Here is a 23,837-nt window from a genome sequence, read left to right on the forward strand (position 1 = left end):
ATCTAACGGTTTACATAGTGCCACGTAGTGATTCTGACCCATTGGAAGATGACGTGAGGTGGTGCTGAGTGAAGTGAAACAAGAACAGAAGGAAGAAAGAGAGAGAGAGTCCTTGAATGATGCCATCTTGCATATTGAAACACTCATCAGTTCCCAGTATATTAGTCTGCATATACCCAAGCAACTTTTCTCTTGTTTAGTCTCAGCCTGGGGACAGATTCGTAAAGAACAAAGGGGAGAGAGAGAAGCGTGAAGGAAGAGATGAATAGTGAGAGAAGTCAAGCTTGTTTTAGACCGTTGGATTCATTATATCCACGTGTCATTGTCTAGTTAAAAGCTTGGGTGATCAGGAGAGGATCCTCTCCCAATTTCGTTTAACAGGTTCTTTCTTTAAACTAAAAGTTGAAAAGCCAAAACTGAAAAGCGCGCGAAGAAGCCGTTCCGATGGCCATCGACTCTCTCGTTCTGGGTAGCTCCTCACTCTCTCTCTATTTTCTCTATCTTTCTTCACCACAACCTTCTCTATTTCTCTTTCTCACATATAGATAGATTTCTGTAAAGCTTAAAATTTCACGGTTTCAGGCGCCGGGCAAGAGGTAGGCAAGAGCTGTGTGATTGTGACGATCAACGGGAAACGAATCATGTTCGACTGTGGTATGCATATGGGCCACCTCGACCACCGCCGCTACCCTGACTTCTCCCTCATCGGCCCAAATTTCAATCAAACCCTCACTTGCATCATCATCACTCACTTGTAAGCTCAAAACCTAATCCGAAACTTATAAACAAAATCCACAAAGTCAGTTGGCTAATTGGATATTTTCTGTGGCAGTCATCTGGATCACATCGGCGCGCTCCCTTACTTCACTGAAGTGTGCGGTTACAGTGGCCCCATTTACATGACGGTAAGGTGTTTGATGAAATGTCTGTGTGAGCTGATTTTTGGTGGTGTTTTGTTTTCACTGGTTTTTCGGTGTGTTGCAGTATCCGACAAAGGCGCTGGCGCCTTTGATGTTGGAGGACTATCGGAAAGTGATGGTTGAGAGAAGGGGCGAGGAGGAACAGTTTACGTCCGAGCATATTGTTGAATGCATGAAGAAAGGTGTGTGAATTTTGAGTTTGTTTTGATGGAGGTGGTGAAACATATGGTGGTTTCAGAACTGAATTCAGTTGTTCATTGCAGTTATACCGGTGGATCTCAAGCAGACGTTGCAGGTTGATAAGGATCTTCAAATCCGTGCTTACTATGCCGGACATGTAAGGCTTTCGTGTTGTCAATTTGCTCGACTGTTGAGTCCTGAACTCCTGATCAAAATTTCTTATGCTTTCAAGGTTCTTGGAGCTGCAATGTTTTATGCAAAGGTGGGAGACGCTGCTATGGTGTACACAGGAGACTATAATATGACACCAGACAGGCATCTTGGAGCAGCTCAAATTGATCGACTAAGTTTGGACCTTGTTATTACAGAGTATGGGATGTGTGTGCTTGTTCCTTTTTTACGTGTCTGTTCTTTTGTAGCCTATCCTAATGTATGTCTGCACTTACATTCTGGTACCTATTGATCTTTACTTGTGAATTGTGATTATTTCAGATTCTGTTTTCTTTACCTTATTTCGAGGAACATATGTATCAGATGTTTATCCTTTGTTGTGGTGACACCACAATCCTTGATGCTTCATCATCTTTCCTACATTAGAGATTGCTTCAAGGTTTGAGTTTAAGATTAACTCTGGAGTATAGAATTATGTTAATATACGAGTGCGTGTGTGCGCGTGTCAGTACACTGCTTTATAGTTTTATCTTCACTACTCTAAGTTTGAACTTTGTGCTTATCACTTGTTAAACAGTTCCCCTTTATTGGTTCTCCTTAGGACACACTTTTTTGATGCATGAAACCTTTTTGTTGGGCACCTGTTTATGTATGCTATGCATTAGGTTAATCCTTTCACTTTTCCTGCTACAGGTCCACATATGCAACAACCATTCGTGATTCAAAATATGCCCGGGAAAGAGAATTTCTCAGAGCTGTACGTTAATGATAAGATTGAAGTATCAACAGATCATTTTATAGTTTTCTTATGCTTTTGAACTCTGATCTATGATCTTCCATCTTTGAACTCTAATCTAAGTTTTTTTTTTTCCACTGATGTGTTTATGTTTTGTCTTGGTTTTACATATGATATCTCTCTGAAGGTGGTTGTCTTGTTGATCTATATGCAGGTTCACACTTGTGTTGCTGGTGGGGGAAAAGTGCTAATTCCTTCATTTGCTCTGGGAAGAGCTCAGGTATTTCAATCAAGATGGTTTTGATTGCCTTGACTTCAATTATCTGTATCTCAACCAATTTCGTCATGTCTTAGTTAAAGAAATGTAAAGAAGTATGCTTTACCTATGATACATGTTGAGCCCAGAGGACAAAGAAAGGAAAAAGGGGGAAAAAGAGAGAGACATTTGGTCCTGAATAATTTGTTTCTGATAAAAAATTCCTTGCAGTTAGATTGCATGCTCACGTGTTATAACTCTAATAACTTAATCAGCATTGAAGCCTTTCAAGCTGTATAGGTCTAGAAAATGGATGTGCATTCATACATTTAGATCTTTTGGAAATTAAATCTTTCTTATAAGATGAAAGATATATCTTTTGTATTACTTAGAAGGCCTTATCTCATGAAAACCAGACACCAGTACAATAATGCTGGATTTTTCTTATCTTTATGTACTAAATTCTCCTGGTTGTGAAATTTTATACTGAAAGTAATTTAATACTATGTAGGAACTCTGTATCTTATTAGAAGACTACTGGAAGCGCATGAATTTAAAGGTTCCTATTTACTTCTCAGCAGGTTTGCAGTTGATTCTTCTCATACTTAACTCTTTGTATGATGTGTTGTCAAATTGTCTGTTATTCTCTCAATCAGGAAAATGCATGCTTTGCTGAATTGCTGATATCGAATTTCTATTGATGTTAATAATTCTTTCAGGTTTGACCCGTCAAGCCAATATGTATTATAAGATGCTCATCAGTTGGACCAGCCAGAAAATCAAAGAAACATACTCCACACATAATGCATTTGATTTTAAAAATGGTAATTCTTTTTATCTGTTAGCTCTGAGGTAATGGAGTTGTTCTAACATGTTTCTTTAGGAATTCAAGTGGATAGGGAGGTATTACTTCATCCAGTAATAATACGAAATATTGATGAACAGAGAAACAAAGGTAGAAAATGGAAATTGAAAAAGTGGAAGGGAAGACTGTTGGCTTTTGGCCTTATTATTACTCCCTTTCCCTTTTTTTTTTTTTTAGATTCGTGATCCTGTCCTTTGCAAGTCCTCTCACTTCTGAGTTTTACCTTAAGCTAATTCTGACACAAAACAAGTAGAAAATTATCTGTATTGCTTTTCCATAAGTTGTACTTTGGATTTTATTGAATTTTGTTGGACTCAAACACATGAAGCATTCATGAACTGGTACTGGTTTTTTTTTTTTGGCTTTTTTTTTCCTGCTTTAAGCTTTCAAGCAAGGATCTTCAAAGATAGTAAAACAATTTAAACAATCTTTCCTCGTTTGAATTGATAAACATTCTATTAAGTTATTGATTGAACAACATGATACTATTTATTATCCTGTTAACTTTCTGAGAATTGATATAAGAAGTTATTATTTTATTGCTTATAGAGAATTGTTTGATAATCCCTCCATCTTACTTTCGTGAGTTTGAATGCTGCAGTTCACAAATTTGAGCGGTCTATGATAGATGCTCCTGGACCTTGTGTTCTGTTTGCCACACCAGGGATGATCAGTGGTGGTTTTTCACTTGAGGTTTTTAAGCACTGGGCTCCTTCAGAAAAGAATCTTGTTACAATGCCAGGGTAACTGCCTTCTCTGTTTTGTATTTTCCAAATCTAGAATTTATTGCAGATATTGGTAATAGACTTTAGGTTGAAACCCAGACGGTGATTACTATAACAAAAACCAAAGAAAATTGTCAAAAGAATTTTCTGGCTAGCTGGTAAGCTGAGCTGCCTATAAAATCTCTACTGGTGTCTAAAAATTAGAGAAAGAATGCTTTTATGTTCATATCTCCATGGTTCTCTCTGTTCATGTGTGTGCTAAGTTGAACTTTCAGTGATTGTTTCTTCTTCTTTTCTAGGTATTGCGTGGCTGGAACCATAGGACATAAATTAATGTCTGGTAAACCGACCAAAATTGATCTGGACAAGGACACCCGAATTGATGTGCGATGCCAGGTTTATCTTCTTCACTTACTCCTTAGCATAATTCATATATTTTTTGTCGAGTTAATTAGAATTTATTCATGAGGTGATTTGTTTGCATTGCCAGATTCATCAATTGACTTTCAGTCCTCATACAGATGCCAAAGGGATTATGGATCTGGTGAAGTTTCTTTCTCCCAAGCACGTGATACTTGTTCATGGTGAGAAGCCTAGGATGGCTACTCTGAAAGGAAGAATTCAATCCGAACTGGGAATTCAATGCTACGACCCTGCAAACAATGAGACCGTGTCAGTTCCGTCCACCCACTATGCGACAGCAGTAGCTTCCGATGCATTTGTCCAAAGTTGCTCAAATCCAAACTTCAAGTTTTCTACAGGCGGCTCAGAACGCGAACAAGGTTCGAGTTCGAGCAACAGAAAATCCATTCCACGACTGCAAGTAAGTGATGATAGGGTAGCCGAAGGGATCTTGGTTATGGAGAAAAACAAAAAAGCCAAGGTAGTGCACCAAGATGAGCTCCTGGTCATGTTAGAAGAAAAGAAGCACCAAGTCAAGTTTGCATATTGCTGTCCTGCTCACATTGGTAACTTGCAAGAGAATCAAGAGACCGAAGGCACCAGCCTGCCTCTGTCTTCAACAAACAATGATCTGCTTCAGCTATTGTCTGCAAAACTCGCAAATGAACTCTCCGGGGGGAGCATTCAAGATTTCGGGGATCACCTTCAAGTGGAGTCGTTTCGCGTGTCCATTTGTTCAAAGGAGGATTGCCCTTACAGGTTAAGTGACAACGGTGGTGAAGGACACTATGAATTACCAGTGTTCTTTTGCTGCAGTTGGGCAATGGAAGATGAGAAGCTTGCATGGAAAGTCATCTCAGCGTGTCAAGAGTCAACACTTTGACTTCGACAAGTGATACGACAATGTGCGCCGCATTCAGAGTGTCATACGACAGATTAGAATGATGACGTAATCCTCTCTGCCACTCGTGCTGTCCTACTACGAGCACGTGTGATATCGTTAGATTAGAACAAGTGGATACAAAGGCACGCAGCCGGCTACATAGACATTGAACTTTAGGTGAACGGAGTTTTGGGAGGACGACATCATTCTTCTCTTTATTTTCGGTGGAGTGATGGAAAAATTGGATCTTTCTTTTGAAAGAAAACTTGGATTTGATAACAGTAGATTATGATCACATCTAGGAATAACACTTTTCTGTTTCTCAAAACGAATGAGGCCATCAGTCTAATTCGAAGATTTAATTGTATGCTAATGAACGAAACAATGAAATATGTTGTCATCAAACTCATGCGCATATGCTAAAACAAAATAAAATAAAAATATTTAAAATTTCATAGATTTTAAGGTATCCTTCTCTTTTTGTTAAGATATTATTCTTTTTTTTCTTCCTGTAGCTAAATACAGAAACCTGGCTCATGGTTTAAATTATAAAAAAAAATAATAATAATAAACCAAATGAACAAAAGCTGAAGCCGATTTGAAACGGTGGCGTGGCGCAAAAACGAAGTACGGAAACCCCTCAGCTACCATTCAAACACAGAGAGACTTTCAGAGAGACTAGAGTCCCAATTCCCAAACCATCCCTGACCTTCAACTCTCTCAGCTCTGATAATAGTAGACCACAGCTCTACCCACACCTCTCAATTTACTCTATATACCATTCAATCATGCCTCTCTTTCTCTCTCCCCTATAAGCCTCTCTCAATTTTGCTACTACAATTTCCATCTCAATATGTCATCGGGCTCTTCAGCTACGGCGGCGACGGAGACGTCGACCGAGTCACGCGCGCCGCTTCTGCTTCCCCGGCAGGGGAGCGACGGCCGTGACTTGTCGGAGCTCGGCTCCCCGACCCGCCCGGCCACGCTGGCCATGCTGCTGGGCCGGGCCACGGGCCGGCGCGGGCCGTCCATGCTGGTGAGGGAGACGGCGGCGCGTGAGCTGGACGAGCGGCGCGCCGACTGGGGGTACTCGAAGCCGGTGGTGGCGCTGGACATGATGTGGAACACGGCCTTCGTGCTGGTCTCGGTGGTGATGCTGATTCTGACGCGAGACGAGAACCCGAACACGCCGATCCGGCTCTGGATCTGCGGCTACGCGCTGCAGTGCTTTGTCCACGTGGCGCTGGTGTGGATTGAGTACCGGAGGAGGAATACGAGGAGAGGGAGGAGAGGGCCGGAGGTGCAGCAGACCTCCGAAGCTGCCGAGGCTAATGATACTGATGATGATGAAACAGCTACGGATTTGGGGGCTCCGAGTCGTTCCAGGTATCAGAATTACGTTTCAATTTTGCCGAATTCGGAAACTATAGTAATATTCGATTGGTGGTTGATCTTGCTAAACTGTATTATGTGCTGAATTTAGCTGAAAGGAATTGTGTGCTGTTACCGTGTTCAATTCTATGATGAGTGAGGTTGGAAACTGGAAACGGCAGTCTTGAATTTGAGGTCTGGGAATGGAAAACAGTAGGATGAGTCTTGCGTAGTGAAATTGTAGGTTTTCAATTTTCAATTATATGGTGAAGTGTATCCTGAATTTGAGGTAGTGGTGATACTGGGAATGAAAAACATTAGGATAACAGGAGTGGAATTTTGAATCACTTGATCAGTGAACGAGATGGTCTTATTGTTATTTGAGAGGATTGTAGTGAGCCTAAAAATAATCCTTGTTCTGCTATACGCCCCATGACACTTGGTACCTTCGCTTTACAGTTCAGGATGGGCATCAAATGGCCCTTAACTCGGACTATTAAGAGACTTAATCTTAACTTTATCTGAATTTTCACCGTCTACCATTCATAATGTACTATTGCATGACTGTTTCCTATAGTACTTCTTGGCACGTTTCGTTGTGTGCTTCTGTAACATATATGCTTGAGGGTCAATACATTTCTGACTGACTTCAACTTCTATGGCATAGTTTCTCTAAACGATGTGAATCAGTCAATACAATGGCATCCTTTCTCTGGTGGATAGTTGGCTTTTATTGGGTAGTCTCCGGTGGTGATTTGCTCCTGCAAAATGCTCCGCGTTTGTACTGGTATGTCTTTATCCAATTAAATCAGAAGTTCTTCAGTTCAAAATATATGCATCACACGTGCATGCCAGACATATTTCTTCATCTAAATTTCACCAGAAGACTGTTCTGGCATTATAACTTTAGAGATGAATACTGAAGCTCTCTTCTCTTTTTATGCGCCATAGCAGTAAAACTAAAAATAGGGCTATATGCTGATTTTATCACGAAATCAACCTGAGCCAGGGTCTTGTGTGTATAGACCACAAACAATCTTTATTAAGTCTAAAACAACTAAGAAATTCACTCTAATTCATGCAGGTTGTCTGTGGTTTTCCTGGCATTTGACGTCTTCTTTGCCATCTTTTGTGTTGTTCTGGCATGTTTGATCGGAATTGCTCTTTGTTGCTGTTTGCCATGCATCATTGCAATTCTATATGCTGTGGCAGGACAGGTATGGAGAGAGAACCTTTATCCATGAATCAAAATTCAAGAATGAAATGAGAGCATTGCAAGTGCTTATTCTTGTATTTCCTTGTATGCCATTGCAGGAAGGTGCATCCGAAGCAGATCTCAGTGTTCTTCCAAAATACAAATTTAGAATATCAGGCGATGAAAAATCTAGTGTAGGAGCAGGGAAAATGATTCCAATGGAATCAACCAGTGGGTACCTGGCAGTCGAGCGTATTCTTTTACCCGAGGATGCGGTATGTTTACAGCATCATGTTATCATAAACTACATCTATAGTTTAGTATATCAGTCAATTCTGTGGAACCCACTGTTGATTAGGAATATTCTCTTATTTTCTGTGCCGATAAAAAAATATAAAGAAATTACCCTTGCCCCAGGCCCCCCCAAAAAAAAAATCTTATAAGCTAATGTTTGATAAGCATACACCCTTTAACGTGTTCACATCAGTGGTAGCTTAAACAAACAACAATAACCCCACTCCTTCCAGAATAGTACAGTGTAGACTCCGTCAATGCATTACAACTTGTTATTCATTGGTGAGAAGATCTTATATTATAAGTCTTTGCTACTGTGTTTATTTGCATCCATCATTTCATGAAAACAAATTGATGAACGAGCAACTTTCACAGACTAAATTGTATAAGCACTTCATGCTTCTATTGCATTTTACAACAATTCAATTTATGAACTTTTGTGCTCTGGAGATTTATGGCTTTGGCTTTCTCTTTCCAGGAATGTTGTATATGTCTCAGCCAATATGAGGATGGGGCAGATCTTCACACTCTTCCCTGTAACCATCACTTCCATGCTAATTGCATTGTGAAATGGCTTAAAATGAATGCAACATGTCCTCTCTGCAAATACAATATTCTCAAGGGAAGCGAACAGGTTTAATGGATTGATAGGAACCTGCTAGTGGTTGGCTCTATACACACTGGCCGTATGTACAGAAAATGCCAAGGCACAAAGCGCAAAGCCTTTGAAATATTTATTGAGATTGAACTACAACAAACAACTGAACCTCGTGAGATTGAACTACAACAAACAACTGAACCTCGTTTTGTCTGATCGTGGCCATTTGAGGTTGCCTTGATTCCTTCCGTTTTTGTATGTGCTCTTTCATGCCTGTGCGAAAATGGAGAAAATCATGTTACTTTATTTCCTAGCTTCTTTTGAGGAAAACACTTTTTTTTCATATCTAAATATTCGTGTTGTTGATATGAGGTTGTGAAGGTGTAGGTGGTGTAACTCGTTATTCTTGCATTTTGGCAGTATTGACATGGACTGATTTAGGGTAAGGATGTATTTCCTGTATGTGATATGATTACAGAAGAGATCAAGTGTGTCTTGATCACGCATCACAGTGAATTCCAGAAGAGCAAAGGTCCCTTTAGATAAATGTAGTGCGTGGATACTCTCTGTGACATGCAAAGAAACAAAAAGCGACTTGAATGAATAATTGCATGATACCGAACTTGTGCCTCGCAAAGTTGTAGTCCTACAAGCAAGGGTTCAGTTCATAATACCAAATAACCTGTAACAACTTCCTTGTGCTTCGGTAGAGATAAAGGTTTGGGAGTAGAGAGAAAAGCTTCTCTCTGTACTTTCAGCAACTGAACGGTTGCTGGAATTAACACATTACCAACTTTAATAAAAAAATTGGTACAAAGGCATCCCCGTTGGTAAACGAAAAAAACCAAGAAAAATTAGGACCTCACAAAGGTTTCTCAAGTAAAAATTGCCGACCTTGGTACACAGCTTTTCAGCCTGTTTGTACTCTTTCAGCTTCATTTTGGAAGCAACCTTCAACGCCTTAGCCTGTTTTTTCTCTTCAGCAAAAGCCATATCATACTCAATGTACTTCACAGCCTGCTTGGAAGAAGGTTCAGTGAGATTAAGAACATAGGTCAAGTCATCAGCTTCACAAACCAATATGTTAATCATGGTACCTTCTCATATCTCATGGAAGCTTTTGCATATTTATCAGCCTCAAAGAAAGCATTTGATAATCTTAAAGACATCATGTTCATGAACCCTTGCTTGTTACAGCCTCCCATAATCTCAAAGACATATCCCTTAAATTCCTGTTTCACAGTTTAAAGTCTTTCAAGACAGAGAACTCAAAGACGGATCATTCAAATGACAAAACCATTCAGCCACATGGTACACATCTTTATAAACATCATATATAGCTCATTCACAACTATATGTAAATAAAAATTTGCTAATACGTATACAATATTATAATTAAATATGCAAGCAAGCCATTTCACTTCAAACACGGTGGCTATAGAATGCTAAAATCAATACTGAAAATGAATGAAATGAACAAGCAAGCAATTTCATGCAAAACGCCGATCCATCACAGACTAGCCTCACTTCATCTCAATACCTCAGAGGATACAGAACATCATTTTTGAAAATATTGAGCTGTCATTCTTGACACCAGAAACATCAGTCTGAACTAAATGAGACGGTTAATACTTTATGATTCACCACGGACATTCATAATTTCATTAACAATTCTAGGCTAATACTTTATGATTCATCACCGACATTCATTCATATACAAACAACTATTAATCTAATTGAAATCAAATCCGAGAAATCATTATCTGCTAAATCTCCGTGCTGAAAATTACAGCAAAGCCCAGATTCATTAACAAATATTGAGGCAATGAAATCTAATGAACCCTGGACGGCGGCGCCGGCGACTGCTGCTGCTTTTTTGGCTTCCGCATAGAGTCGACGGTTGCGACGACATCAACAGTGTAATCAATTAGGTCACAGTGACTTCGAGTTATAGTTGGAGAGGAAAACCTCAAACCCAATCCTTATTAATAAAGGATAAGGTTAAGAGGATAAGGAAATTCAATCCGTACTGGTATAGAAACAAGTCACCCTCTCGACTCTATAAATAGCTCCAGTGGTTATACCTTGTTTTCCGCTCCATCCCTAGTAATCAGAGCTCATAGCATTTCAATACTTACGATCTTTGCTCATCAAAACACTTTGTGTGATTTCATGGCTGTAACAACTGACCAGGATCCAAAAACAGAGCCTGCTGACATCCTAGCAGCAGAGCAAAAGAAGGAGGAGAAGAACAAGGCCAGAAAGGCGAAGAAGGCGGATGCAGAGCAGAAAAAGAAGAAGGCCGAGGAGGCTCAACTTAAAGATCATCATAATAGGCAACTTCTTGCTCGGGCAAAGATGGTGTCAACTAGTAGTAGTGTTAATGCCTCTAGAAAATCTGAAGTTAAAGGCCGTCAACCGAGTTTGCAGTCTCATCAAGCCCCGAAATCTCTTGTTGAAGCGGCTGTAACTCCTTTTCCTATTGCGATGATGGCGTCAACCCAAATCCTCACGATGGTGCCTTTTGCGGAGAGGGTGCCAATTCCAGTCCTCAAGATGGCGTCAGTGAGAAAAGGCAACAATAATGCAGATGCTGAAATTGTTCCTGCTACTGCTATTGTGACTGCTACTCTTCCTGTTGTTGAGGAAATCAATAATATCATCAACACTGTCCCTGAGACCAATCAATTTGCAGATGTAATGAACATCAAGGAGGAACTTGCAGTAGTTTCCGAGGCAAAGAGTAATGATGATGAAATATCTGAAGCAAGAGGAAATGAGGTTATTAGGGAAGAAGAGCAGGAAGAGTTAAATGCTGAAACAATTGTTGTTCCTGGCTCTACTACCACTACTAATGTGATTACTAGTGTTCCTGTCCAGGAGGGAAATAATATCAGCAATGTCCCCGAGGCCAATCAATTTGCAGATTTGATGAACACGAAGGAAGGCCTAGTAGTTTCCGAGGACCAGGCAAAGAACAGTAATGATGTTGCTGAAGATAAACTTGAAGTAAGGAGAAAAAAGCTTCCTGAGGCAAATCAGAATGCCTCAAATGCAGAAGCAACCAAGAAGACAGAAAACAAAGTACAGAGGCAGAAAGCCGAAGCCATAAGAATTGAAGGATATAACATGTTTTCTCTTCTTCTTGAAGAATCAGAAAATGAGCAGGAGCAGGACATAGAGGCCAAGAGAGTAGAGGAAGCTGCAACCACAACCGAAGAAAATCCTTGTGGAAGTGAGTCTGAGAAGGAGCCAGAGATAGAGGCCAAAAGAGTTGAGGAATCTGCAATTACAACTGAAGAAAAACCTCACGAAAGTTGGTTTGAAGCCGAAAGTAGTCGGGAGGAGCAAAACATGGAGGCCAAAAGAGTCGAGGAAGATGCAGCTGCCAAGAAGAAAACAGAGAAGAGGAAAAGGAAGAGGAAAAGAAAGGCAGAGAAACGTAATGAAAGTTTCCCATCAATTGGAGTTCTTTCTTTGGCATTGGTATGCCTTCTGATTTACAGTTTTCTATAGGCGATTAGGCGATTTGAAGCCAGTTTTATTTTTTAAATAAGAACCCTTAAGTTGAAGCCGTTCATTTTATGGTACAAAATGCTTCGACTTATTATTGTTACATGACTAATATTGTGTTAAATGAAGACCAACTGCTTGGTTTGTTCAAGTATGATTTGCAGAACTAATCATTCAACTTCATAGTTTTATCCATGCTCGGCCTTCTTGACAAGAAATAGTACATAATAATAATAATAATAATAATATGCACACCTAGCATAGCTAACATACGTCATATGGGGATCATTGATACATTACTACATTGTCTCCCACTCTCGTCTCCCGTAATTCCCTCGCTGAAGCAACAAGAAAAAAAAAATTATAAATCAACTTCAGTATATCATTACTGCAAGAAAGGAAACCAAGAATGATGAAGGCTTGAAATAAGTTCTCATCCATGATCCATCTCTCTATGCCCAGTTTGCTAGCTTTCTGCATACTTCCAAGTAATCAATGATCTGTTGAGGATTATCTCTAACAATCCGTGCAGAATGTGCAATCCAATTCATGGAGTCCTTCAAGTCCAAGTAGTCTCTACTACGCGGTGATGGAGGATTCAACATTGCCACGTTCAAAATGCAACTTTTAGGCAACGGTGTAGCCAGGGTGCCGGTGGTCTTCCTGAAAGTCCCTGGAAAGAAATCACGAGTACAGAACGTACCACACCTTTTTTGGTACAGAACCACACCTTCTTGCAGCAGCGAAATCCTTTAAGAAGGCCATCAGTGTAGACAAATTTGCCGAGTTTGAGAAGAACCATTCTTCGTCCCAAAGTTCCGAAACCGAAATTAATTAAGGACTTCCCACATGCTTAAACAGAACTTTGCCTTCCAATGAACCATAGAATATTTCAAAACATTAAGATTTCGGGTGTATACTGATGGTGGCCCTTGGTGCAGGATGGCATTGTAATAAATTTGATTCCCCAAGTTCATTCACGCAACTGTCGATCTTTTTCAAGTTGGAGTCATTCTTCACCATCACCCTTATACATTTTGAATATATGGCGGTGGCGGTGAAACAAATGTAAGAGATTCGAGATTCATAGCTTCCGTAACATAAATAACCTTAAGCCATGACAATTAATATATATTTAACTTCCAAGCACTTGGACTCGAACTTAATTTTCACGTACGTAGCACTCACTGTGATCATCAAAAGAACATGCAGTTAATGACAAGTACGTACTCGATGGAAGAGGACTTCCATAGTAAACGGAAGAAACTTAGGCCATGGAACTTCACATTTGTGATGGACAAGGTTTCCAAAGGGGGCCGGGGAGAAGGAGGTGGTTACGTACAACCTCTGCATCTCGAATGTCCGGAATTTCCACACGCTCGAAATTTAGACGAGTTAAAGATTTTGCATTAACAAGCTAGGGTCACCCAAGGTATGTAGTACCAGAAGTAGTATTTGTATCTCTGCATTGGGAGCTCACTAAGTGCATCCTCTCTATATTGTTTCGGGTCAATACTCATTTTACGGCTGATATATATCTAACTCTTTCACATCTCCTTCAATAGCAAGTTCTAACCAGCTAACAATCTCACGCATGTACATCCTCATGTGCAGCCTAAGTCTGTCTATGAGCTTTTTTCTGTCATAAGATTCTAAATACCCTTGCAAGAAGTTGATGAACCTGTTGTGTTGACGTTGATAATCGCAACTGCATGTTAAGGTTGTGGCGGTCTAATAAGCATCATCCTCGTCGAAATTTAGTACGGGGACTGAAGACAATATGACCTTTCCATTGTTTGGAAAGAAGCTCACCTGCATGGCAACTTTAGTGGGAAGAAGCTCAAGAATTTTGTCGATAACAAGGTCAGGCACTTGATCAGGTGATCCCAATATGTTGATGGCCATTGACGACGTATTACAGCACGCGTGTGTTTCTTCTCCTTCTGATGCGTTTTTTCGACTAGGTTTCCTTCTGATGCGTTTAAATAGAAAATCAATATGCGGATGTCGGACAAATATTAGGAATTGTTTCTTTGATAAGTTATTCCTTATTGCGTTATTATTTTTTTATTTGTTGCTAGTATACATTTAATTATGAGACCCATATTAAAAGTTCTTTTTTTTTATTTTGGAAAGAATCAAAGTAAGATTTTGATTTTGATTTTAGCATTCCCTTGTTTGGTGAGGAAATAATTGAAAATCCTAGTTATGCATGGGTTTTAACTTGTGTTAAAAGATAATGTTTTTGCTTCAAATTTTGTGCTTATAAATACCTACATCTTGCTTGGCAGATCAATTGGTAAAAACCAGTTCATGAGTACTATTGATGATCGATCTGGATCTTTCAGTGGGGTTATATTTGTTAGTGATGGCTAAATGTTTAAGGTGCCCACTTTTCGATTACATTACGGAAAATCAAGCGTTAGATGTTTAGGGTACCGAACTAGATCAAATAAAATGGACGAACTAAATCTGATAAATTAAGATTATGAATGTCTTAATGATTTTTAATTTGGTTGAAAAATTACATAAATGATCTACACATAAATATCTAAAGAACTAACGGTTGATTTGGAAAAATATGATCTAACATAAAAGTTCTCAACTAGTTCTCATTTTAGTGGTTCTCAATAGAAGGGCTCCCTCAGTAGATATAGTATTTGATTTTGTATTGCAACAAAAGGCCCTTGAAGGTATGGTAATGTTTTCTTGTAAATTGGTTTTGCTTTATGCAATTTTGATGTTTTCATATTTGAATATTCATTTTGTTCATTCTGTTTCTGTATCTTATTTAGCAGACATGGAATCTGAAGTAGATTATCAGCAGCCAGGAAAACATGTCCTTGGAGTTGAAAAAGTCGGTCTTGTTATATCAGCAGCCTCCTGGTTACTAACAAAACTGCTCGACTCCACCATGAACTTGACATATATGTGACCAATATCTCTGCAAAAGCTGATTTGCTATGTATTACAAATTACGGCAAAGATTTTACCCTCGTTTTTAATTCTTGTAAACTCAACAAACTCATCTTCAATCTCCATGATTTAGTTCCGACTACATAGACGGCTATGTTTTGAAATGAAATAGAAAGGGGAAAATATACCTAATTTGATAGTAGTGAATTGAAATTTTCAACCGAAGGGTAAAAAAAAAAAAAATATCCTCAAAAGAAAAAAGAAAAAAAAACAGAGGGTAAAATTAAGCGTAAAAGTGAAGCACGCCGGTTAGTTCAAAGCTTAGGCTAATTTGCCCGCCACAACCAAACCCTCCCCAAAACCCTATAATACAAATCTGCCCCAACTCGCCCCCACTCTCGCTCTCCAATAAATTCAAAGACCTCTCAAAGTTTTGGCTCCAAGAAAGGGAGGGAAACCCAGTCAAGGTTTTCAATCGAACCTCCCACGCCGCATTTCAAAGCTTTGAATTTCAGAGCTGCTAGGGTTTCCAACCCACATCATGTCGCGGGAGGACGACGTCGTTATGCGCGATGTGACCAATGCGGGCCTGGTCGTCAGTGACCGAATCGGCAGAGAAGTCGCGTCCCAGCTCGATCTCGAAGAATCCCTAGAAGCTTCCCGATACGCTAGTCACCCTTATGCTACTCATCCCAGAGAGGTAGTCTACTTATCTGATGCGAATTTGGACCTAGGGTTTTGTGGATTGGGATTGTTTGTGCGAGATTAGAGGAATGTGTTAGTTTGGGAGTGAGTGTTTTCTCTTTGATTTTATGTGATATTGCTCCAGTGGTTGTATTAACAGTGTAAGTAGTATCATTGATTATAAGGATAAGTTTCAATTGGTGTATCGACATGAACAGGTTCTTGGATTATGATGAAAGCTCATGCATTTACTGAAGTTTTTTTTTATAATTTTTTTTTTTGGGGAAATTGGAGTGCAAATTGTCCAATCGGTCGAGCTTGTGGTTGGCTTTTTATTGGACTGAACACATTGCCTTTTCATGTTCAATTTGCAGTGGCCACCTTTGGCGGAAGTGGTGGATACTTGGGAGTTGCCTCCAGTACTTATCGAAAGATATAATGCAGCTGGCGGGGAAGGAACTACATTATGTGGGATATTTCCTGAGATTCGCAGGGCCTGGGCATCAATAGATAATTCCTTGTTTCTGTGGCGTTTCGACAAGTGGTGAGTATATCTTAACACTTGAGAGGAGAATATTGCTTACCGAAAAAGGAGGTAGGCATTTTCCATTATTTGGTTTGGGAAAAGGGGGGTTTGAAGTGGTGGGAGAGGGGCTCAAAGGCCGCAAAAATTTATCTGGAAGAATAGATTGAGAGTATGCCTTCACACATAAGAGAACTCCCATATCTTGATGTTCCTTTTACCGTGAGTAACTGTTTTCATAGGGAACGCAAATTCTGGTCAATGATCTTTCATGGAGTTCATCTTAAGACATGATATTTATCCTTTTTGTTTTGTTTAATACAGTTGCCTTGTTGTCTACTATATTCTATTTACTATATGAAGTTACTCTTGAAAAGTTTTCTCTAGATGTATGTAGTCTGAACTTGGATTCGTTCTTATCAATACTACCCAACACTGTACAGATATCCTTTCAATAAATATAGTAGATAGACATTGTATGTTGGAACGGTTCAAAATATGTTGCATCCTTTAGATGCCATGTAGTCACATCACAGTACCATACACAAATGTAGGAAAACCATTTGATCATACAGAAACATGTGTCCATATACTATGATTAAAGCTTTTGAATACTGCTTCATGGGTTTTATCTCCACACTGCCCATTACCTCTCTCTACCATTCTTTATTGATCAGGGATGGACAGTGTCCTGAATATAGCGGGGAGGATCAAGCTATTTGTGCTGTTGGTCTTGCTAAATCTAAACCTGGTGTTTTTGTTGAAGCTATTCAGTATCTTTTGATTTTGGCAACACCTGTTCAGGTACTAAGTGAATTATCCCATTCTTTTCCTTTCGTTTAGCTATTTGTGAATTTGGAATCATGCAAATTTAGATTAGTTTCAAGGTCTTCCTCTTATTTGTTTCAAGCATATAATTTATATGTTCCTTTTCTTTGAAGTTTCTACTTTTACGTAATGTCTTCCACTTTTTATCAGTTAAGTCTTGTGGGAGTATGTTGCTCTGGAGGGGCTGATGGCACAGATCCATATGCGGAGGTCTCACTGCAGCCATTGCCAGAGTATACTGTACCGTCTGATGGGATCACCATGACTTGTATCACATGTACGGAAAAGGGTCGTATTTTCCTGGCTGGGCGTGACGGCCACATCTATGAGTTACAGTATACAACTGGATCAGGCTGGCAATCAAGATGTCGGAAAGTTTGTCTGACTGCTGGTTTAGGAAGTATCATTTCAAGGTTAGTTCATTTGTTTGTGATCTTAATGCCTCATTTCTACATTGATAGGCAAGCATGTTTATTTTTCTTCCTTCAGTGTAATAATTGTCCTTGTGACTATCAAATTTTTACCTACATTTTGAATTCGATTATTCTTTTGAGATGATATTTAACATGAAGACATATTCTTTATTTTCAGATGGGTATTACCGAATGTTTTCAAGTTTGGAGCTGTTGATCCCATCATTGAAATGGTTTTTGATAATGAGAGACACATATTGTACGCAAGAACTGAAGAAATGAAACTTCAGGTTTTTATTCTGGGGCAAAATGCTGATGGGCCATTGAAAAAAGTGGCAGAAGAAAAAAATTTGATCAATCTGAGGGATGTTCATTATGGAGGCAGACAATCAACTGGACCTAGAGCTCCAAATCGAACGACAAAGTCATCTATAGTTTGCATATCACCATTGTCTACTCTTGAATCGAAGTCTCTACACCTTGTTGCTGTTTTATCAGATGGGAGAAGGATGTACCTTACCACTTCTCCATCTAGTGGGAATTTGGGTGGATTTAATACAGACCATGACAAACCTAGTTGTTTAAAAGTTGTGACAACCAGGCCTTCTCCTCCTTTAGGGCTTAGTGGTGGACTTGCCTTTGGAACAATGTCTCTTGCTGGTAGACCTCAGAATGATGATCTCTCCCTAAAGGTTGAGGCAGCACATTATTCTGCTGGAACTCTTGTCCTTTCTGATTCATCTCCGCCAACAATGTCATCTCTTCTTATTGTAAACCGTGACTCAAGCACGCAATCAGCTGGGTCGAGTACTCTGGGGACAAGTTCAAGGAGTTCTCGGGCATTACGGGAATCTGTATCTTCTTTACCAGTTGAAGGGCGAATGCTTTTTGTTGCAGATATATTACCCTTGCCAGATTCTACAACTGCCATACTGTCTTTGTATTCAGCAATTGAATATGGTGGATATGAAAGCCTAGAGGAGTCATGTGAGAAGGTATCTGCAAAGCTTTGGGCCAGAGGCGATCTTTCAATCCAACATATATTACCAAGGAGGCGATTTGTTGTTTTCAGTACTATGGGCATGATGGAAATAGTTTTCAACAGGCCTGTAGACATTCTGAGGAGGTTGTTTGAGTCCAACTCGCCCAGGTCAATCTTGGAAGAATTCTTCAATCGTTTTGGACCTGGTGAAGCGGCTGCCATGTGTTTAATGCTAGCAGCCAGGGTAGTTCATTCGGAAAATCTTATAAGCAATGTTGTTTCTCAGAAGGCAGCTGAAGCTTTCGAGGACCCAAGACTTGTTGGAATGCCACAACTTGAGGGAAACAGTGCATTATCTAACACTAGAACAGCTGCGGGGGGATTTAGCATGGGGCAGGTTGTTCAGGAGGCTGAGCCTGTGTTTTCAGGTGCACATGAAGGGCTTTGTTTATGCTCTGCAAGGTTGCTTTTTCCTGTCTGGGAACTTCCTGTTGTGATTGTAAAAGGCAGTTTAGGTTCTACAAGCGCTATGTCAGAAAATGGGTTAGTCATCTGCAGGCTCTCTGTTGAGGCTATGCAAGTGCTTGAAAACAAGATTCGTTCACTAGAGAAGTTTCTAAGGTCCAGAAGGAACCAAAGAAGGGGCCTTTATGGCTGTGTTGTTGGTTCAGGAGACTTGACTGGCTCTATTCTTTATGGAGCCAGTTCAGAATTCGGTGCCAGTGACCACATGGTTAGAAACTTATTTGGTGCCTACTCACGGACTACTGAGTCTAATGCTGGTGGCTCATCTAGTAAAAGGCAGAGACTACCATATAGTCCTGCTGAACTGGCAGCCATGGAGGTAGTTTTGGCTATTTCTGTAATGCAAAAGGTGTTTATACCTGTCTTTTTCATTTCTTTTCATAATTTCAGTTTTTATTATTCTGTAGGTCAGGGCCATGGAATGCATTAGGCAGTTGCTACTTCGATCTAGTGAAGCCCTGTTTCTGCTCCAGCTTCTTTCACAGCACCATGTAACTCGCTTGGTTGAGAGCTTTGATGCTGATCTACGACAAGCATTAGTTCGAATGACATTCCATCAGTTAGTTTGCTCTGAGGAAGGAGACCGTCTTGCTACAAGGCTCATATCTGCTCTAATGGAGGTAATGCAATTTTGGATATAACATTGAGGAAAATTAATTGAAAAATTTTACACTAATTATCAAAACATTAGTTCTTTGCCTCACTCGTTTGTCAGCTTGGCTGGGTCTTATCACGCATAGCTGTCTTGCATTGTGAAATGTTCTTAATTTTGATGTCATTCATTGCTCCAGTATTATACTGGTCCTGATGGCAGGGGTGCAGTAGATGATGTTAGTTCAAGATTACGGGATGGTTGTCCAAGCTACTATAAGGAGTCTGATTACAAGTTTTTTCTAGCTGTGGAGTGTCTTGAGAGAGCTGCTGTACTTCCAGATCCTGTGGAGAAGGAGAATCTCGCAAGAAAAGCCTTTGATTTCTTAAGTAAAGTTCCAGAATCTGCTGATTTACGAACTGTTTGCAAACGGTTTGAAGATTTAAGGTCAGTTGCTTGGGGATAAGTAAATCCTTTCTGATTGTTGTCTCTGCTTAGTTGGGTGATTACGTCTAAATCATTACCATGCATGAACTGCAGATTTTATGAAGCTGTGGTTCACTTACCTTTACAAAAGGCACAGGCTCTTGACCCTGCGGGTGATGCTTTTAATGACCAAATTGATACAGCAGATCGAGAATATGCAGTTGCTCAACGTGTACAGTGTTATGAAATTATCATCAGTGCACTGCGTTCCCTGAAAGGTGACCCGTCACAGAGGGAGTTTGGTTCTCCTCTTAGGCGTGCTGCTGCACAGCCCATCCTTGATCAGGTCTCTCGGAACAAGTATATATGCCAGATTGTTCAGCTTGGCATCCAATCTCCTGACAGATTATTTCATGAGTACTTGTACCGTGCTATGATTGATTTGGGACTTGAAAATGAGTTGTTGGAAAACGGAGGTCCTGATTTGGTACCTTTTTTACAAAGTGCCGCCAGTGAACATATACAAGAGGTAACATGTTATACTATGTATTGTTGGTCAGTTATTATAAATTTTAATTTCCCGATGCTCCTTTGTTTCAGAATTTTATCATAGATGTGTTTTGAGCAGAGAGAAGGTCTTTCAATTTTTCAAAAACAAGATTTTCCCTTAAATAATGTATTTCACCTGTGTTTTCCCCTTATTGTGTCTCCCTGGGGTTTCTCCCATATTGTAGGCTAGAGCTATTTCAGCAGTGACCTCCATGGCCTCTCCAATGGGACATTCTGTAGCATCATCTAATCAAGCCAAATATTCTGAGCTTTTGGCACAGTACTATATCTTGAAGAGGCAGCATCTGCTTGCAGCTCATGTATTGTTACGACTGGCTGAGAGGCGATTCACTTCAGGGGATGTTCCTACTCTAGATGAAAGGTATTCTCTCCTTCAGTTTTTATTTGTTCTCGGCATTTGCTGAAGTTTTTTTTTTTTTTACTGTGACACTGTACCCTGGTGATATCTGATATCTTTCAAGATATAGTTTCTCCAAATAGCTAAATAGTTAGTCAGGTGTCTTGTTTTGGAGTTGCTTTGCGCTTGTGTTGGGTCCAATCACCAAGATTTTGGTCCAAGTGAACCCAGTATTTTACATTGTTCCTCCTAGTTTTCTTTGAATACCCATGATTTCACATTCGATTCTTCTGCAGCAACTTCTCTAGATTTCTTTATTTATATATTTAGTATATTGATCACATGTAAAACCAATTCTTATGTGTTGAAATCAGTATCTCACTTTGTACATTCTCGGGTTGGTCTGTCTCAGTGCTTTCTAAAATCTCTCATCTACACCAGAGATTGTCTGGACTAGTCTATCTCTCAAAATAAACCCAAACTATTCTAAACGGGATATAGTCCAAAACAAAATTTCTTGATTCTCTTAGCCTGTCAATGATGTGTTTTTTTTTTTTTGTCAATTACAGGTACAATTACTTGAAAAATGCAGTCATACAGGCAAAAAATGCTAGTAGTGATGGCCTGGTAGGTTCTGCACATGGTGCTTATGACAACGGGCTTTTAGAATTGTTGGAAGGAAAGCTTGCTGTTCTCCGTTTTCAGATAAAGATCAAACAGGAACTTGAGGCTTTAGTCTCCAGCGCAGAAGATTTGCCTGGTGCATCTGAGTCCCATGGAACTGACCCCAGTGGCACTTTAACGGCTGATTCCAATTTTGTAAATATTGCACAAGAAAAGGCTAAAGAGCTATCATTAGACTTGAAGAGTATAACTCAGCTATACAATGAGTATGCTGTTCCATTCGAACTTTGGGAGGTACTTGCTTTCTCTTTCTCGCCTCTAGACTCTGGATATTATTTAACATTGCTCCTTTCTAAGAATTTTATTCTACCGCATCATATATAACAATTATAAGGGAATCTAGTTTTCATTAACTGGAATTCATTTTTCCTTTGTCGAATCAGATATGTCTAGAAATGCTATACTTTGCGAGCTATTCTGGTGATCCAGATAGTAGCATGGTAAGAGAAACTTGGGCTAGATTAATCGACCAATCTCTTTCAAGGGGTGGTGTTGCCGAAGCTTGTTCAGTATTGAAGAGATTTGGTGCTGACATTTATCCTGGAGATGGAGCTGGCTTACCCTTAGACACACTTTGCCTTCACCTTGAAAAAGCAGCACTGGTACATTTGAAAAACATCCCAACTATTTAGCTTATTTTAGAAAAAAGAATTTGTGCTAAGAAGATTAATTGGTTAAATGGAGTATCACCCCTTTTTTTGGTCCATAAAATGAGTATTACCTGATTTTCAATTTTTTTTCTTTTCACATCTAATTTTAGGAAAGACAGGAATCAGGAGTTGAATCTGTTGGAGATGAAGATGTATCAAGGGCTCTTCTTGCTGCTTGCAAGGGTGCAACTGAGCCTGTACTGAACACATATGATCAGTTATTAACGAGTGGTGCTATTTTACCCTCGCCCAACCTCAGGCTACGCCTTCTCCGATCAGTACTCGTGATACTTCGTGAGTGGGCAATGTCATTGTTTGCCCAGAGAATGGGTACAAGTAATACTGGAGCCTCTTTAATATTAGGTGGAACATTTTCAGGGGAGCAGAGAGCAGTTGTTAACCAAGGGGTTCGAGATAAGATCTCTAGTGCAGCCAACAGGTGAATTTATTTATTTGTTTTTTTATTGCAACAAACATGTGTTGTTGTTTGCTCATTGTCAACTTAGTATTCATTTCTGTAGAGTATAATAGCTGCATTGCCTGTGGTTTTGCACTAAAGTTTGGAGTTGCATCACTTCTAACTTACTCTGTAACCCCAAATTCACAATAAGAAGTGCCTACAACAAGCAAGATATGTATGGTGATACAAAATGCATGGATATATTCTGTTGTATGGTTATAAAACTTATTTTGAGTCAAGAGAGACGCTTCTGACCCTAGATAACTTCAAATCTTGCCTTTTTCTCCTCCCATTGATGAAATATAATCACATACAGTATTAAATGAAAAATGTATTCTGTAGTTGTCCTTTCATTTGGTTCCATATGAATTGATCAAGTGCACATATTGATCCAATTGTATCCACTAAAATAACATCCAGGACTTTGTTTATCAAATGAGATATATACCTTCTCCTGAATTGGATCTCACAGTTTTTACTTCTTACAGCTCCGGCCTAACAAAACAAATGCACAAAAATCAGTTTGGTTATTCTGTTGATATTATTTTGATCATGAGTTTCAATATACGTTTATATTCTGAGATTTTTTTTTTCTTTTTGTACTTGGAATTGCAGGTATATGACTGAGGTACGGAGGTTGGCTCTTCCACAGCATCTTACCGAACCTGTTTTTCAGGGGTTCCGAGAACTTGAAGAGTCACTTTTAAGTCCCTTCCCATTTGATCGTTATTGATTGTTCATTGTGTCATATATTGTGTTGTACGATATTTCTCTTGTTAGAAGCAGTAGTTGCTTGTACATTGAATGTGTCATGTACTTGTAGTAACTCGATTTCTTTGGAAAAGCATGAGCTAACAGTAAAGTTTTGTCTTCGATAAACCTACCTGTATGTCCATTCCATCAGTAACTGTAGGTTTTCAGGTTTTGTGGGCTATTCATGTCATTACATTACCGGCATGGTGTGACTGATTCCTTTGGCATGGTTCTGCAGGCCAACCCTTATATATTAAAATTATTGCTTTGTAAATGATTTTGCTTATTCAGACCAAAAAAATAAAAATAAAATGATTTTGCTTATCTCTGAATGAGAATATTTCCAATTGTGACAAACCGACCATTTCTTTGGTCAGCTCAGAAA

The 23,837-nt window shown here is 39.5% G+C and overlaps 2 protein-coding genes and 1 pseudogene across 2 annotated transcripts; all 3 read left to right on the forward strand.

The window, feature by feature from the left end:
- The first annotated feature begins 227 nt into the window (after positions 1-227).
- LOC112196814 lies at positions 228-9,042 on the forward strand (annotated as a pseudogene).
- Positions 9,043-9,235: 193 nt separating this feature from the next.
- Positions 9,236-12,269, forward strand: LOC121052684. The gene is made up of 2 exons (XM_040518112.1): positions 9,236-9,689; positions 10,389-12,269. Exon 2 carries the CDS (start codon positions 10,769-10,771, stop codon positions 12,110-12,112), a length of 1,344 nt encoding a protein of 447 aa, XP_040374046.1. The 5' UTR covers positions 9,236-9,689; positions 10,389-10,768; the 3' UTR covers positions 12,113-12,269.
- A 3,088-nt stretch (positions 12,270-15,357) lies between these two features.
- LOC112197333 (nuclear pore complex protein NUP155) lies at positions 15,358-23,578 on the forward strand. The gene is made up of 13 exons (XM_024337953.2): positions 15,358-15,725; positions 16,084-16,253; positions 16,910-17,036; positions 17,211-17,473; positions 17,652-19,299; positions 19,388-19,600; positions 19,772-20,019; positions 20,113-20,527; positions 20,733-20,929; positions 21,475-21,823; positions 21,973-22,191; positions 22,350-22,678; positions 23,315-23,578. Exons 1-13 carry the CDS (start codon positions 15,567-15,569, stop codon positions 23,430-23,432), a joined length of 4,455 nt encoding a protein of 1,484 aa, XP_024193721.1. The 5' UTR covers positions 15,358-15,566; the 3' UTR covers positions 23,433-23,578.
- Positions 23,579-23,837: the final 259 nt, after the last annotated feature.

Source organism: Rosa chinensis, chromosome 4 (genome assembly GCF_002994745.2).
Source record: "Rosa chinensis cultivar Old Blush chromosome 4, RchiOBHm-V2, whole genome shotgun sequence".
Taxonomy (NCBI): domain Eukaryota; kingdom Viridiplantae; phylum Streptophyta; class Magnoliopsida; order Rosales; family Rosaceae; genus Rosa; species Rosa chinensis.

Bases quoted from the DNA above. Each gene is read 5' to 3' on its own strand.
- LOC121052684 (XM_040518112.1), top strand. From the start codon at position 10,769: ATGGCTGTAACAACTGACCAGGATCCAAAAACAGAGCCTGCTGACATC.
- LOC112197333 (XM_024337953.2), top strand. From the start codon at position 15,567: ATGTCGCGGGAGGACGACGTCGTTATGCGCGATGTGACCAATGCGGGC. The intron at 17,037-17,210 runs GTACTAAGTGAA...ACTTTTTATCAG, and splicing joins TTTTGGCAACACCTGTTCAG to TTAAGTCTTGTGGGAGTATG. The intron at 19,601-19,771 runs GTAATGCAATTT...TCATTGCTCCAG, and splicing joins TCATATCTGCTCTAATGGAG to TATTATACTGGTCCTGATGG.